We start from the raw sequence: 12,498 nt of genomic DNA on the forward strand, positions 1-12,498 counted from the left end.
CTCCCACGTACTGGGATTATAGGCAGTATGCTTGGCCAAGTTTCAATGGCAAAGGTTTTTTTTTTTTTTTTTTGGTTCTTTTTTTCGGAGCTGGGGACCGAACCCAGGGCCTTGCGCTTGCTAGGTAAGCGCTCTACCACTGAGCTAAATCCCCAGCCCCGGCAAAGGTATTTAAAGTGACTGAGAAAGGCTGAACCCCATTTTTCAGGGCACCATGTAAGAGCTGGACAGACACCTCCTTCTCTGCAAAGTGAACTCCCGGAATAACCTGCCCAGATCCAGAGGTGCTCACCTTGGGGAGATGCATCAGTGAAGACCAGATCCTCTAAACCCTGTTCAATGACTTTGATCACAAACTCAGGCCGTCCATTATTCTCACTGATGGAACAGCGGTAGCAGCAGCGACGATTGTTGGTACGGAGACTCCAGTAGATGCGAGTGGCCTCGTAGCCCACAGGATAGAGGGCAGTGGCACTGTGGAAGTCAGCCATCTGGTGTGGGAGCAGCTGTCCGATGGCATGAAACACAAGGCCCCCTACTCGGAACATGTGTAGCCGCTCCCCGCGCTGGATGATGCTGGCAATCTGCTTCACCTCGTCCCGCTCAATGTAGACCCTCCGGAAGACGGCGAATGAGCTCAGCTCCTGCTCGCAGGGGCCCTTGATCTTGTGCATTGGACACAGCATGGTCTTGTCCTTGAAGAACATGCACTTAGCACGGATGGCACAGGCAAAATGGTAGACATTGGGGCAGCGCATGCGGTTACAGCTGCCGGTGGCACCAGTCCGCTGGCACAGGGAGCATTTGGTTAGCAATCCTCGGTGCAAGGCAACCTCCACATTCATCAATGCCCCACCCTGGGTCTCATACACTTCCGTGGACCACAGGGCACAGTTGAGGTGTACCCAGAGGTCCAAGTCAAGGTTAAGCAGGCGGGCGGGCCCATCAGTGGCACCATCCCCCTCTTCATGACAGAAGCAGCATCGGCGGTTGTCTCGAGGCACCTTGCTTGGTCTCAAAGCTGTACCAAGCTGCTCCATAAACTCTGCCACCTCCCGTTCATCCTCTTGCCGACCACTGCCCTTCTGGATGGTCAGCAGGAGCCGCAGCCGCTTCCAGCGTACCCCTTTCCACTTTTTGAGTCGTGGGGGACGGGAATCTTCGCTCTCGTCAGGGGGCCGGGCTCGGGGTTTGGGGCGGGTAGCTTCGGGGGATGAAGCCAGTGGCAGAGGTGAAGGGATGGGAGGCTCAGCGGGCGGTTCCGCCTGAAGTTCAACCATGGGCTCAGCTGGAGGACTGGCAGGAGAGGGTGCCAAAGGGGACGGAGGTGGGGAAGGTTCCTCAGGAGGCGGGGCAGAGAGCTGCCTCACATCCAGGTTGGAGACATTGTAGGTGTAGCTGTGCTGGATGGATGGCTCTGGGGCAGGACTCTCCTACAGGAACACCCCTGGATGTTAGTGCCAGTTCTTCAGCCAACCAACCCCAGCCCTTCCAACCAGACTCCACTCCCTCACAAGGCCACTGTACTCTCTGCTCCGGGAGCACCACTTCCTAAAACAGACCCTTCTCCCCGACCCACCTGCTTCAAGAGGCTCAAGATGTCTAACTGGCTCTTGAGGGTGTAGCCAGGCAACACTGCATCAAACTGTTTCAGCCAGTCAGGTCCAGTGTCTGGGCCCCTGCCACTCAAACCTTTTTCTTTCCCACCTATAGAAAGGAAGAGGGTCAGTCTTCCAGCACAGCTTCTCTCTGGTCTGAAGGTGGTCTCCTGCTCTACTTACCAGAACCCTCAGTTTCCCCCTTCTTGGGTTCAAGGCCTGCCCGGGCAGGGCCATCTGGGAACAGCACCTCATAGGAGTTGGGGATCTTCATGCTTAGCAGTTCAGCCACGGCTACCATCACACCATTCAGGTTCTGCAGAGGCAGGCAGAAGAGAGGATGTGAGCCAACCCATGGCAGTGTGTGCAGTGAGCACACGGCAAGCACCGATGAGGGCGCTCAGAGCTCCCTGTCCCGCTGAGCTCTCCTCACACAGCCTTTCCTAAGCCATGGCAGGCACACAGAGCTTTGCATCGAGGAACTGCTGCGGTTGTTTTCACTGTTTCCCAGCTTTCTTTGACCATAGACCCTGCAGACTATGACTGCAGACCTGTGACTGGAGGAGGGGAGGACTTGTAGCATCTGACACTTGACAGTCTGTAGGATGATTGGCTCTGTATCTGTGGATGATGAGCCCTAGGAAGGACCTACTTCCCTCACTGAGCCCAGTTCTTAGCCCAACCTTTCAAAAAAAAAAAAGAGCAGGCACTTGGGACAAATATTTGAACAGTTACAATTTTTTTTTTTATCCAGACAAGCTCTGAAGACTATCCTCTGACCCAAGTGCTCCATGGCCTCCAGGTACCCCTGGGACACACCTTGGCAGCGGCGGCAGAGACTGTGAGCATGACTGACACCTCACTCCCCTTGCCCTTCTCCCAAGCTGTGGCGGGTGGTTTTCCAGGGACCTCCAGGTCAAGGACCCCATAAGGTTTGGTATCTGGGAAGACTGGATGGAGAAAAGGAACAGGTATATTCAGTCACTTCCCACCATCACCCTAGTCCCCACGGACTACCCAGCCACACTGTGCCAGCCCCATGCAGGAAGCGGCACATACCAGGGATGCTGGTGCGAGGGATGATAGGGATGACGGGAGAGAGGGCCCGGGTGTCTTGCTCCCACCGGCCAGAGCCCAGCTGAGGGAAACGTGGGGCCTCTTCCCCAAGGATGCTCTCAGGGGATGAAGCTGGCACAATGCTGTCAGGAGAATCACTGTCCTCATCACTCTCCATTCTGCAGGTTGGATGCAAACAGTGTTGGGCTGGCCTCATGGATTCCCCCTCAGAGCTAGAGACCAGGAGGTGCAGCCATAACTACAACCCTCCACCCTGTCCCCACCTGACGTCCTCAGTCTGATTGTGAGGGGGCGTAGGCAGGGCAGCCAGCAGGTCCAAGCTCTTCACTTCTGCGGCATCTGAGGGGTGGGAGGGAGGACAGTCAGGTGAGTCCTGTGAGCTACTGGGATCAACTACCTACTGGACTAACAGTTTGGGGCAGGAGAACTACAGACACTGAGTCTTCCTCGTGTGCCACACTCATTTCAGCACAGGCTAGCTGACTTCATAACCCTACAATCTTTTTCCTTCCTCGGTTTCGACCAGGATCCCAGGTGCGGAGTCACAGTATCTGCATTTACACCCTTTAACAACCGGGAGATGACGTTTACAGTACCCAGTCTATGAGGAGGACGGACTGCATGGCTCAAACAAGTCAATCAAGCTACTTGGCCCAAGTGTCACAGCTAAGCACGCTCATGCGCTAAGGTTTAAATGCGGGTTAGGGGGTTGGGGATTTAGCTCAGTGGTAGAGCGCTTGCCTAGGAAGCACAAGGCCCTGGGTTCGGTCCCCAGCTCCGAAAAAAAAAAAGAACCAAAAAAAAAAAAAAAAAAAAAAATGCGGGTTAGGCTGGGGTTCCATATCCACAAACGCTGGGCCGTTTCTTCTCAAGATGCCCTCAGACTCACCCTGTCACTTCTGCAGGCCTCTGCCCTTCTGAACAGTCCCTTCCCACCAATGTCTCGGTGTAAGTGCAGCAAGGCAGTGCGCAACCCTTCCCCTTTCTGACACTGAGTGGCAGGCGGGACACCACCCTACACCTTGAACTCACCCATCACGTCCAAGACAGGCCAGCTTCTCACTCACCCTTCAGCGTTCTTTCACTGTCCTGGGCAGAGGCTGCGTCCTTGGGGTGCTCCCCCAGCTCCTCAGAAGGAGTGACACCATTCACCATCTTCTGCTGCACCGATGGGGGTGGGGTGGGGGGCAGCGACGAGGGTGGTGTCGGCGGGTTACTCAGGTTATTCTGGGGGGTGGGGTGGGTGTTGTGTGCAAGACGGCATAGGGAGGCTGGAATAACCTCCTGGCCCCACATTCCACCAGCATCTCCCTCCAGCCTTTCATCCCCACCTCCAACCCCAACAATCTTATAATTCCCAAAAAGTATTGCCATTTTTCTGACCTTGGTGAGCAGCTGAGAATAGTAATCAGGGCCGGTGTGTAGAGCCCCACTTCCAAAGGCCCCCCTGAGCTGGCTCTGCCCACCAACTAGGCAGCCACTGCCAAAGGGAGCGAAGAGGCTAAAGTTGGCGGTGATGGTAGGCTCCGTCAGCGGCAGCTGAGACAGCTCCTAGGGGGCAAGATGACAATGCTGGGAAGCTGTGGCCTCCACAGCCGCCCTTCAGACCTTGGAGCACAGGCTACCCCCCTCCTCCTAGCCTGAGGGGACCATGGGACAGGCTCCTGGGATCACCTGTTTTAGTTGTTTCAGTAAGGCCTCATTGGCCCTGACACCATCTTCTTTCCGCAGCTTCTTCCGGGAGCTGGCCAATCTGTCGCTTGTCTTCTGTACCCGCTTAGGCTTTGCCATCAAAGGCTTTCTTGCGGCTGCATCCTAAACCAGAGAAGTGCCATGAAGGCAGCTGCCTTATCTATTGTGGCCCAGCCCTGCTCCTCTGACCTCCGCTGCCACAGCACTCTATCCAAAGCACGCACCTCTTTGCTGCTGGAAGTACCCTGTAGCTTCTGCTCCTGCCCAGACAGCTTGCTGTCCACGTGTCCATTGATCTCAGCTCGAAGCCCCTCAGGCCCCCGCCCAGCACCAAGTTGCACATTCTTTGCTCGCAGAAGCTTCTGCAAGAGCAGATGCCCAGCCTCCGAGCGGGAGCCTGCTAACAGAAGGTGGTTGCTGGTGCCTGGCGCCCCAGCCGGCTCTCCATTGGCCTCCCTTTTCACTGTCTGTGCACCCAGGGCACACGGCTCTTCCCGAGGCTCCTGCTTGATGCTGAGATGGGATGGCTCATGTGCCACCTGTCCGTTCACCTGCTCCAGACGCCCGGCTGCCAGGCTGCTCTGCTCTGGCTTCTGGGCCTCTGGGAGGTTGTCTGAGGGGTCCCAAGGCCCTAGTCCCTTGCCAAAGAACGCATCTGCAAGCTGGGCAGCAGCAGGTGAGACCCTCCCAGGAGGCAGCTCCGAGGCTGGCCCCTGGGGCTTGGGAGTCCCTGGATGGGTTGGGGTTAGCTGGGCACTGGGGGAAGGTAACTGTGAAGGTCTCTTTGGCTCTTGGGGACTGGAAGGTGGAGGTGTGGGATGAACAGGGCCAAGCACTGGTCCTGTAGATAAGGCTCCTTGTGGGACAGGGAGCCGGGGTGGGCCCTGAGGTCGAGACCCTGCCCCTAGCTCCTGGAGGGGTCCTATCTGAGAAGCAGAAAAAACCCCAGGTTGAGGTTGGCAGCCCAGGAGGCCCTGTAGAGGGGAGGGCTGGGTCCCGGACTCCTGGCCTGGTGGCATCTGGCGGACTGCCTGGCTCTGCTGTAGCTGCCTCTGCATGAGGAGTGCCTGGAGCTGCTGCTGTTGCTGGGGGCTGAGGTGCCGCAGCTGCGGGGTTTTAGCCAGGACTCCTTGGAGCTGTGCTCGAAGTTGACCCACTGTAGGCATGACTCCAACTCCAGGAGGACCCTGCCCAGACTGAGGGGCAGGTCCCGATTTGGGAGGCTGTGACCCTGTGTTATTTTGAATGGGTCGCTCTAGCCCAAGAGGCTGCTGGGAGCCCAGAAGGTTCTGAGCCATAGGTCCAGGCTGCTCCCCCAAGGAAACAGAGGGTTGGGCCAACAGGTGGGGTCCAGATGGGGCCTCAGAGGACGATCCACTCCCTAGCTGCTGCCCATGGCTTCCTCCACCTGTCGTGTGAAGCAAGTTCACCTGCTGGGGTTGTCCTGGGAGCCTTAGTGGTGGCTGCAACTGCACTGAGGTGGGCTGAGACTGGACAAGCAAGAGCTGGGAGTCTCCAGAAATGGAGGGCTTTACCTCCCCTGGCTCAACAGACATCGACTCAGGTGTAGTCCCCACTGTTGGTGGCCCTCCTTGATGTGCTGAGGGTCCCTCAGTGACCTCTGAGGGAAGTGCTGTCTCTGCAATGTTTTGTTCCTTGCCTGTCAGCAGGAGGGCTGGGCCTAGGGCTCCAGGACTAGAAAAGTGTTGAAGAGGTTTGACTGGCATGCCAGGGCCAAGTGTCACTTGCTGCTGCTGCTGCTGCTGCTGCTGTGGAGATAATAAAGTTCGATTCTGGTTTAACAGGCTCATCTGTTGCTGCTGCTGCTGAAGCTGCAACTGTTGCTGTTGCAGCTGTTGTTGCTGGTGCAGCTGCTGCTGCAAGTGCAGCTGCTGCTGTTGCTGCTGCTGCTGTTGTTGCTGTTGTAGCTGTTGCTGTTGTTGCTGTAGCTGCTGCATCTGTTGTTGCTGTTGCTGCTGTAGCTGTTGTTGCTGTTGCTGCTGTAGCTGTTGCATCTGTTGCTGTTGCTGCTGTAGCTGCTGCTGTTGTTGCTGCTGCTGCTGTAAAGAACCCAAGGCCTGAACACTCATTTTGGGCTGTCCACCATGTGACATCATTCCTTGCTGAAGCTGGGAAAGCCCGGTCATAGATCCCTGCTGCTGCTGCTGCTGCTGCTGCTGCTGCTGCTGCTGCTGCTGCTGCTGCTGCTGGGCTGTGAGCAGCCGGTGTCCCATAAGGCCATGACCCTGCTGTGCCAGCTGAGGGGAGCTCAGTACCCTGGACTGGGTCATAAGCACCTGTCTGTGAGGGCCCTGAGGACCCAAAGCTCCAGAGTGCTGCTGCTGCTGCTGCTGCTGCTGCTGCTGCTGCTGCTGCTGCTGCTGTTGCAGCACTGCCACCTGGGAAGAACCTAGCATGCCCTGGGACCCCTGTGATTGTTGGGGGGACAACTGTTGAACCAGGAGACCCTGGTGGTTGCTGGGAGGCAGAAGGCCCTGAGGCTTAGGACCCAGAGCCTGGTTCTGTCCTACAGGACCCTGTTGTTGTTGGACTGCCACCTGCCCTAAGAGCTGCTGCTGCTGCTGCTGCTGCTGCTGCTGCTGCTGCTGCTGCAGTTTCTGGGCCAGCTGCATTCGTTGTTGCTGCAGCTGTAGTTGCCTTTCCTGTAAAAGCCTTGAGTCAGGTCCAAGGCTTCGGAGAGCAAGATTGCCAGGGAAGAAGCTCCCCGAGGGGCCAGTCAAGGATCCAGCCACACCAGAATGCTGCTGCTGCTGCTGCTGCTGCTGCTGCTGCTGCTGCTGCTGCTGCTGCTGCTGGGCCAAGGTAGTATTGAGGAACGGACCACCAGACTGTCCAGGTAGTACCATGCCCCCTGGAGGCAGACGAAGACCTCCAGCTTGTCCACCAGGAGGTACCTGTGGCGGCTGTAACCCATGGCCAGGGAGCAGCTGGCCAGGGTGTTTGGTGAGTACCCGAGGATTTTGAGAAGGGCTGACAGCCAGTACTGCTGAGTGCTGCTGCTGTTGTTGCTGCTGCTGCTGTTGCTGCTGCTGCTTGTTCCGATATTCTGCCATGAGATTTGTATGCTCTTTCTGCTGTTTTCGGACCTAACATAGGAGGGTTGGAGAGGTCAGCCTGGGGACTGCCCACCCTGCCATCCCTTTTCCCTGGTCTCTGGGTTTATCTAAGTCGAACTGCTCTCTCCCCACCTGGTCCAGCTGCTTCTGGATCTTGCTCTGCTGCTCTGTGACCAGCTTGAGCTTCTCAGCATCAGCTTCTGGGAACTCACGGCCAGCCTTTTTGGCGGTACGCTGCTTGGCACACAGAGCCTTCCGAGACTTGCGGTGCACACCAATCTGCTCCTCCAGCACCTTCAGCTGCATCTGTAGGAGCTGCTGGGTATGGAACAACCACTCCTCATACTGCCGCTGATCAGCCTCATCTGGGGACAGAGCTTCTATGTTAAGATGCACAAAGCAATGGCCTCCCCCCAGACTCCTCGGCGCCGCTCTGCACCTCCTTCTCTGCCCGTACTCACTGATTACTCCCTGGGCAAACGTGGGTGGGTTGGGACGAGGCTGGGAAGGGTCACTAGCATTTCGTTCCTGTGGTAAGAGAGATTTTTAGAAGGTCATTGTTCATGGCAGGCCCTAAGAGAAGTAGCCCGGTGAGACAGTACACAGGTCTCCATTTCCCCTTACCTGGCCACTCCCAGCTGCCGCATGGTTCTGAAGATCACTGCCAGACGCCCCAGAGAGCCTCTGCGCCAGCAGCGACACTTGCTGCCTACAATTTATAAAGCAGAGGGGATTCTGGTGTCAGTGAAGGCACAGGTCACACACAAACGGGCATGCTGGGAGGAAACCAGGACAACAGACATCATAGCTAAGTCAGCCCCACCCAGCCCTGAGTCTCACCTGTTCATACCAGGGGCCACCCCGATGCTGCCCTGAGCCATCACTTTCTTGATGCCTTTCAAAGCTACCATCTTGGCCTTTGCAATAGGATCAATGATGTCTTCTGCAGCAAATTTGTCCAGGTCTGAGAAAGGAAGAAATAAAGAAACTGGGTCTGAGAGCCAAGGCCCCACAGCCATGGCTGCTTCTCCAATGCCCTGCCCTCTACATAAGAAACTGGGTCTGAGAGCCAAGGCCCCACAGCCATGGCTGCTTCTCCAATGCCCTGCCCTCTACATAAGAACAATGATGTGTCAAGTCCACTCAGTAGGCCAGGAACTTGGTGATGCAGCACCAGTGTCCCTGAAACACGGCCCTCATATCTGTCTGCACACTGTAAGAAGACGGAGTCAGCAGGCATCTGTGCAGTCAGCCGGCATGCGTCACTCTACTGGTTCAAGCCTCAGTGTCTCTCACTTGATGAGAGACAAAGATTGCTACTCTGCCTACCTCCCAGTGCTAGAGAGGATCCCGAGACAAGAATAAGGGAGCGCTTTCTGAGCCAGCCTCTTTCAAGTAGTATTCTACAACCAACACAGCCCGCTTACCCAAGGTAAAGGCACCGTGGCAAAGCCTTAGAAAGCAGTTGTTTGTGACACAAAACATCACCCAACAGCCTGCTGTCCTGCTAGTCTAGGACTACAGTGGTGTGGTGCACATCTGTAATTCCAGCACATGGTGTCTACCATACAGGATTTTATATTTAAGACCAGTCTGTGCTATATAGTGAGACCCTGCCTTAAAAAACAAACCGGGGGGGGGGGGGGGGGCTGGGGATTTAGCTCAGTGGTAGAGTGCTTGCCTAACAAGCACAAGGCCCTGGGTTCGGTCCCCAGCTCTGGGAAAAAAAAAAAAAAAAACAAGGATAAACCAGGTATGGCAGCATATGCTTATAATTCTAGTACTTGATGGCTGAAACAGGAGAGTCCTAAATTCAACATCACCCTCGAACACAGATACAGAGAGTCTGAGGGTTAGCCCTGGGGAACATGAGATCCCACCTCCCGTTCTACTCTTATCCCCTCCCCATCAAACAAACAAAACCATAAAGAAAGCATGAAAAAAACCAAAAAAACAAAAACCAAACCTGTAAAACCCTACACTTTGTTTTTGGGGTGCTTTTATTTAACTGTTTATTTATTTGGGAAAGGGTCTCCCTATATAGCTCTGGCTGTCCTGGAACTCAGTATATAGAATAGACTGGTCTTCAACAGGCAAAGATCCTGCTGCCTCTGTCTCTCGGTGCTGTGATTTACACCACCATGCCCAGCCTACACTGTTGTATCTCTCCTGCTTGGGAAACTGACCCTCAGCTTTGGAAAAGACGAATTAATCTCATGCTCATGAAATTTTAATGCCAGTAAGTTCAGACCCAGTTCTCCTACTTGTATAAGCTCAGACAGGTTACTTAATTTATGCCTCAGTTTCCTCATCTACAATCAAAACCAACTAGACTTATTTCATGAGTCTGTTATGAAATCAAGCATTTGGTGGCAAACAGCACCCAGCACAGTAACTATTCAATAACACTGTCATTTTGAGGAGATCCTCACTACAACCCACTGAACAAGAGCAGTGCCGCTCTCTGCCACACTCACTGCCTGCCACAGCTTCATTTAACCTCACGCACCTTGACTGCACATCCATTTCTCTCCCAGTTCCAAACTTAACCAGACATAAAGTCTTTGTTCATCAGGTTCGTTCCATCCATCCATCCATCCACCCACCCACCCACCCATCCATCTCTCTTCTTAAAAGCCTCAACATTCTTACAGTACTTTGCTATTTCAGCCAACATCCCTGGTGTCCCACCTCCCTTAACTAGACTGAGTGCCCACTTGGTGATAAGCAGCATCAGACTTACAAGCCAATGTGGATTTACCTGTGTCTGGGAAGAAACTGTTAGCCAGCTGCTGCTGCTGCATCGCCAGCTGCTGGGGCTTCATGCACATGGATGCTGGCATGGCATTCATGGGCTTCTGTGCTAATACTGGCTGTGAGCTCTGCTGGGGCACCAGGCCTGTCTGCCCCGCTTGCTGCCCACTTAGCATATGCCCTTGGTTAGACACCATAGCCACAGATGGGGCCAGGCGCTGCTGAAGGGCATGAGCTGGTGACTGGGCAGCCATCATTGACTGCCCCAGGCCTGGCTGTCGGGTACTTCCAAGACCCAGAGCAAGCTGCTGTGGTGGCCCAGACTCATGTGGCAAGGGCAGGGCCTGGGCAGGGCCTGGTACGGGAAGGAGGGGATGCTGGTGTTGCTGCTGCTGCTGCTGCGGCTGTGCAGGGAGCACAGTCTGTGCTGAAAGCTGCTGCCTCTTCTGCAGCTCCTTCTTCTCGTGCTCCAAAAGGTCCTCAATGAGCAGGGGCAGCTCGCTGGCTACCAGTGAGCTCTCCATCTTGTCCAGCTCATCCCCAGGTGCTACATTTCCACTTGGCAAGGTTAGGGTTCCACTTTCTAGCTCAAACTTTTCTAGAAGAGAGGATCCAGCTGAGCCACTCAGTGAGCTGGGGTTCAACAAGTGAGCTGGGGTTCCTCCTGTGGCCCCAAATGGGCCCTTCTCAGCTGTGTGTCCACTGCTGGGGAACGGTCCTGTTCCTACTCCTACTCGAGTGTCCCGGCTCCCCATCACAGTCTGCCCTGGCTTCAGACCCAGGCTTAGGGGAGTGGCAGGAGGAGCTGGCTCCACCTTGGGGGTATTAATGGTGAACTGGCAAGGAGAAGGATGGCGTCCTCCCTCCTCCACTTTGGGCTTCACCTCAGGGAGCACAGATGTTAGGCGAGGCTCAGAGTTATCAGGGGCAGGTGGAGGGCGTTGTTCCTCAGGCCCCAAGGATATTGGCTCCACCCCCCGAAGCAGGGCTTCTCGCTCAGCCTTCTCATTTGCTGACTCCACCAGTCTTAGGTGCTCATTAAAGATGTCCTTCTTGTCACCAGTATCGAGCTCAGGGTCAGTATATGCTAGCAAGTCAAATTCATCTCCGTTCAGGAGGTCATCTAAGTGGGGGTCATTGGTCTCCAGGTGCTCCAGGGTGCCCAATTCATCATCACCCTTGGCCACATCCACACCCAGGCCCAGGTGAGCCAGCTCTTCATCGTCCTCTAGGGCCTTATGGGCATCGAAGTCATCGTCCAGCTCAGGATCCTCGCAAGGCAACTTCCCAGCCTCCAAGGCCAGAGGGGGACGACCAAGGTCAGTGGTCGATGGTGGGCGGCTGACCAGTTCCAAGCCAGCTGGTAGGGTAGGACCCTTGGTATGGGGCGGCTGATGGAGGCTGTTGTTCAACTCAGGGGCTGGTGGGGCTGAGGGCTTTTGAGGGGGAAGGCCTGAAACAGCCAGGCCCCGAAGACCTTCAGGAGCCAATCGATGGGGCTCCTCGCTTATTGGGTAAAAACGGGGCCTCTGAGGGGGGCCTTGACCAGGAAACGGAGATACCCCAGGTCCAAGTCCTTTCTGTACATTATGTCGTAACTCAATGAACTGAGCAGGACCAGCTGGACCAGGAACTGGCTCAGCAGGGCCTGGAAGGCGGGTGGGGATTCCTGCCAAGGGGGAACCTAGTGCTTGGCGGCCAAGTTCAGGTCCAGGAGTTGATGGGAATCGAGCAGACATGGCAAGTCTCATGGAGGTTGCTGCTGCCGCTGCTGCCTGCTGCTGCTGCCACAGTTGTTGTTGCTGTTGCTGTTGCTGTTGCTGCTGCTGCTGCTGCTGCTGCTGCTGCTGCTGCTGCTGCAAGGGCAGGGACCCAGGATAGGGTGTTCGCTGATAGAAGGCCTGGGAGCCTCCAACAAGTTGCCTGGAAAAATATACAGTAGTCTATGAGAATCAATCAGCATGGAGGGCAAGAGCAGAGTGCTTAGGCTAGTGAGGAAAGACAAAAGAGGGAAAGGAGGAGGAAGAGAAAGTCATAACAGAAGAGTCAGTGACAGGAGAAAGACCTGAGGCAGAATATAGTGATGGTAAAATCACACACGTAATCCTGGAACCTCACCTGCTGTTCATGTCCATGGAAGAAGGTGTGGCTGGTGGAAGTGGCCGAGAGAGTCGATCATCACTGGAGAAGGCTCCTGGTCCCAGGATGGGACCACCTAGCTTGCTTGAGGGTAACCCCACAACGCTGTTCCTATCCTAGATGACAGGAACGGATGAAGGTGTAGCCACCTTCAGGGCGCT

General features: G+C 55.4%; 2 protein-coding genes across 18 annotated transcripts in view; one reads left to right on the forward strand and one right to left on the reverse strand.

The window, feature by feature from the left end:
* Tuba1c (tubulin, alpha 1C) overlaps positions 1-12,498 on the forward strand; it is a 441,616-nt gene that overhangs the window by 230,398 nt on the left and 198,720 nt on the right. The gene's annotated exons all lie outside the window — the stretch shown is intronic.
* The window catches only part of Kmt2d (lysine methyltransferase 2D), a 41,337-nt gene that overhangs the window by 7,676 nt on the left and 21,163 nt on the right, over positions 1-12,498 (reverse strand). For 10 of the 13 annotated variants that reach the window (XM_063262841.1, XM_063262839.1, XM_063262848.1 and 7 more), the window contains 16 exons: positions 12,317-12,453; positions 10,206-12,121; positions 8,285-8,408; positions 8,069-8,153; positions 7,906-7,972; positions 7,577-7,824; positions 4,592-7,474; positions 4,350-4,490; positions 4,059-4,226; positions 3,743-3,902; positions 2,939-3,014; positions 2,658-2,833; positions 2,418-2,548; positions 1,782-1,914; positions 1,580-1,707; positions 293-1,433 (listed from right to left, as the gene is read on the reverse strand). In XM_063262841.1, the coding sequence (XP_063118911.1) occupies positions 293-1,433; positions 1,580-1,707; positions 1,782-1,914; positions 2,418-2,548; positions 2,658-2,833; positions 2,939-3,014; positions 3,743-3,902; positions 4,059-4,226; positions 4,350-4,490; positions 4,592-7,474; positions 7,577-7,824; positions 7,906-7,972; positions 8,069-8,153; positions 8,285-8,408; positions 10,206-12,121; positions 12,317-12,453 (7,714 nt within the window). The remainder of the gene's footprint in view (positions 1-292; positions 1,434-1,579; positions 1,708-1,781; positions 1,915-2,417; positions 2,549-2,657; positions 2,834-2,938; positions 3,015-3,742; positions 3,903-4,058; positions 4,227-4,349; positions 4,491-4,591; positions 7,475-7,576; positions 7,825-7,905; positions 7,973-8,068; positions 8,154-8,284; positions 8,409-10,205; positions 12,122-12,316; positions 12,454-12,498) is intronic. The other 3 variants (XM_017595321.3, XM_063262843.1, NM_001427309.1) reach the window with 1 other exon arrangement.

The sequence above is a fragment of the Rattus norvegicus genome, chromosome 7 (assembly GCF_036323735.1).
Source record: "Rattus norvegicus strain BN/NHsdMcwi chromosome 7, GRCr8, whole genome shotgun sequence".
NCBI classification, from domain to species: Eukaryota; Metazoa; Chordata; class Mammalia; order Rodentia; family Muridae; genus Rattus; species Rattus norvegicus.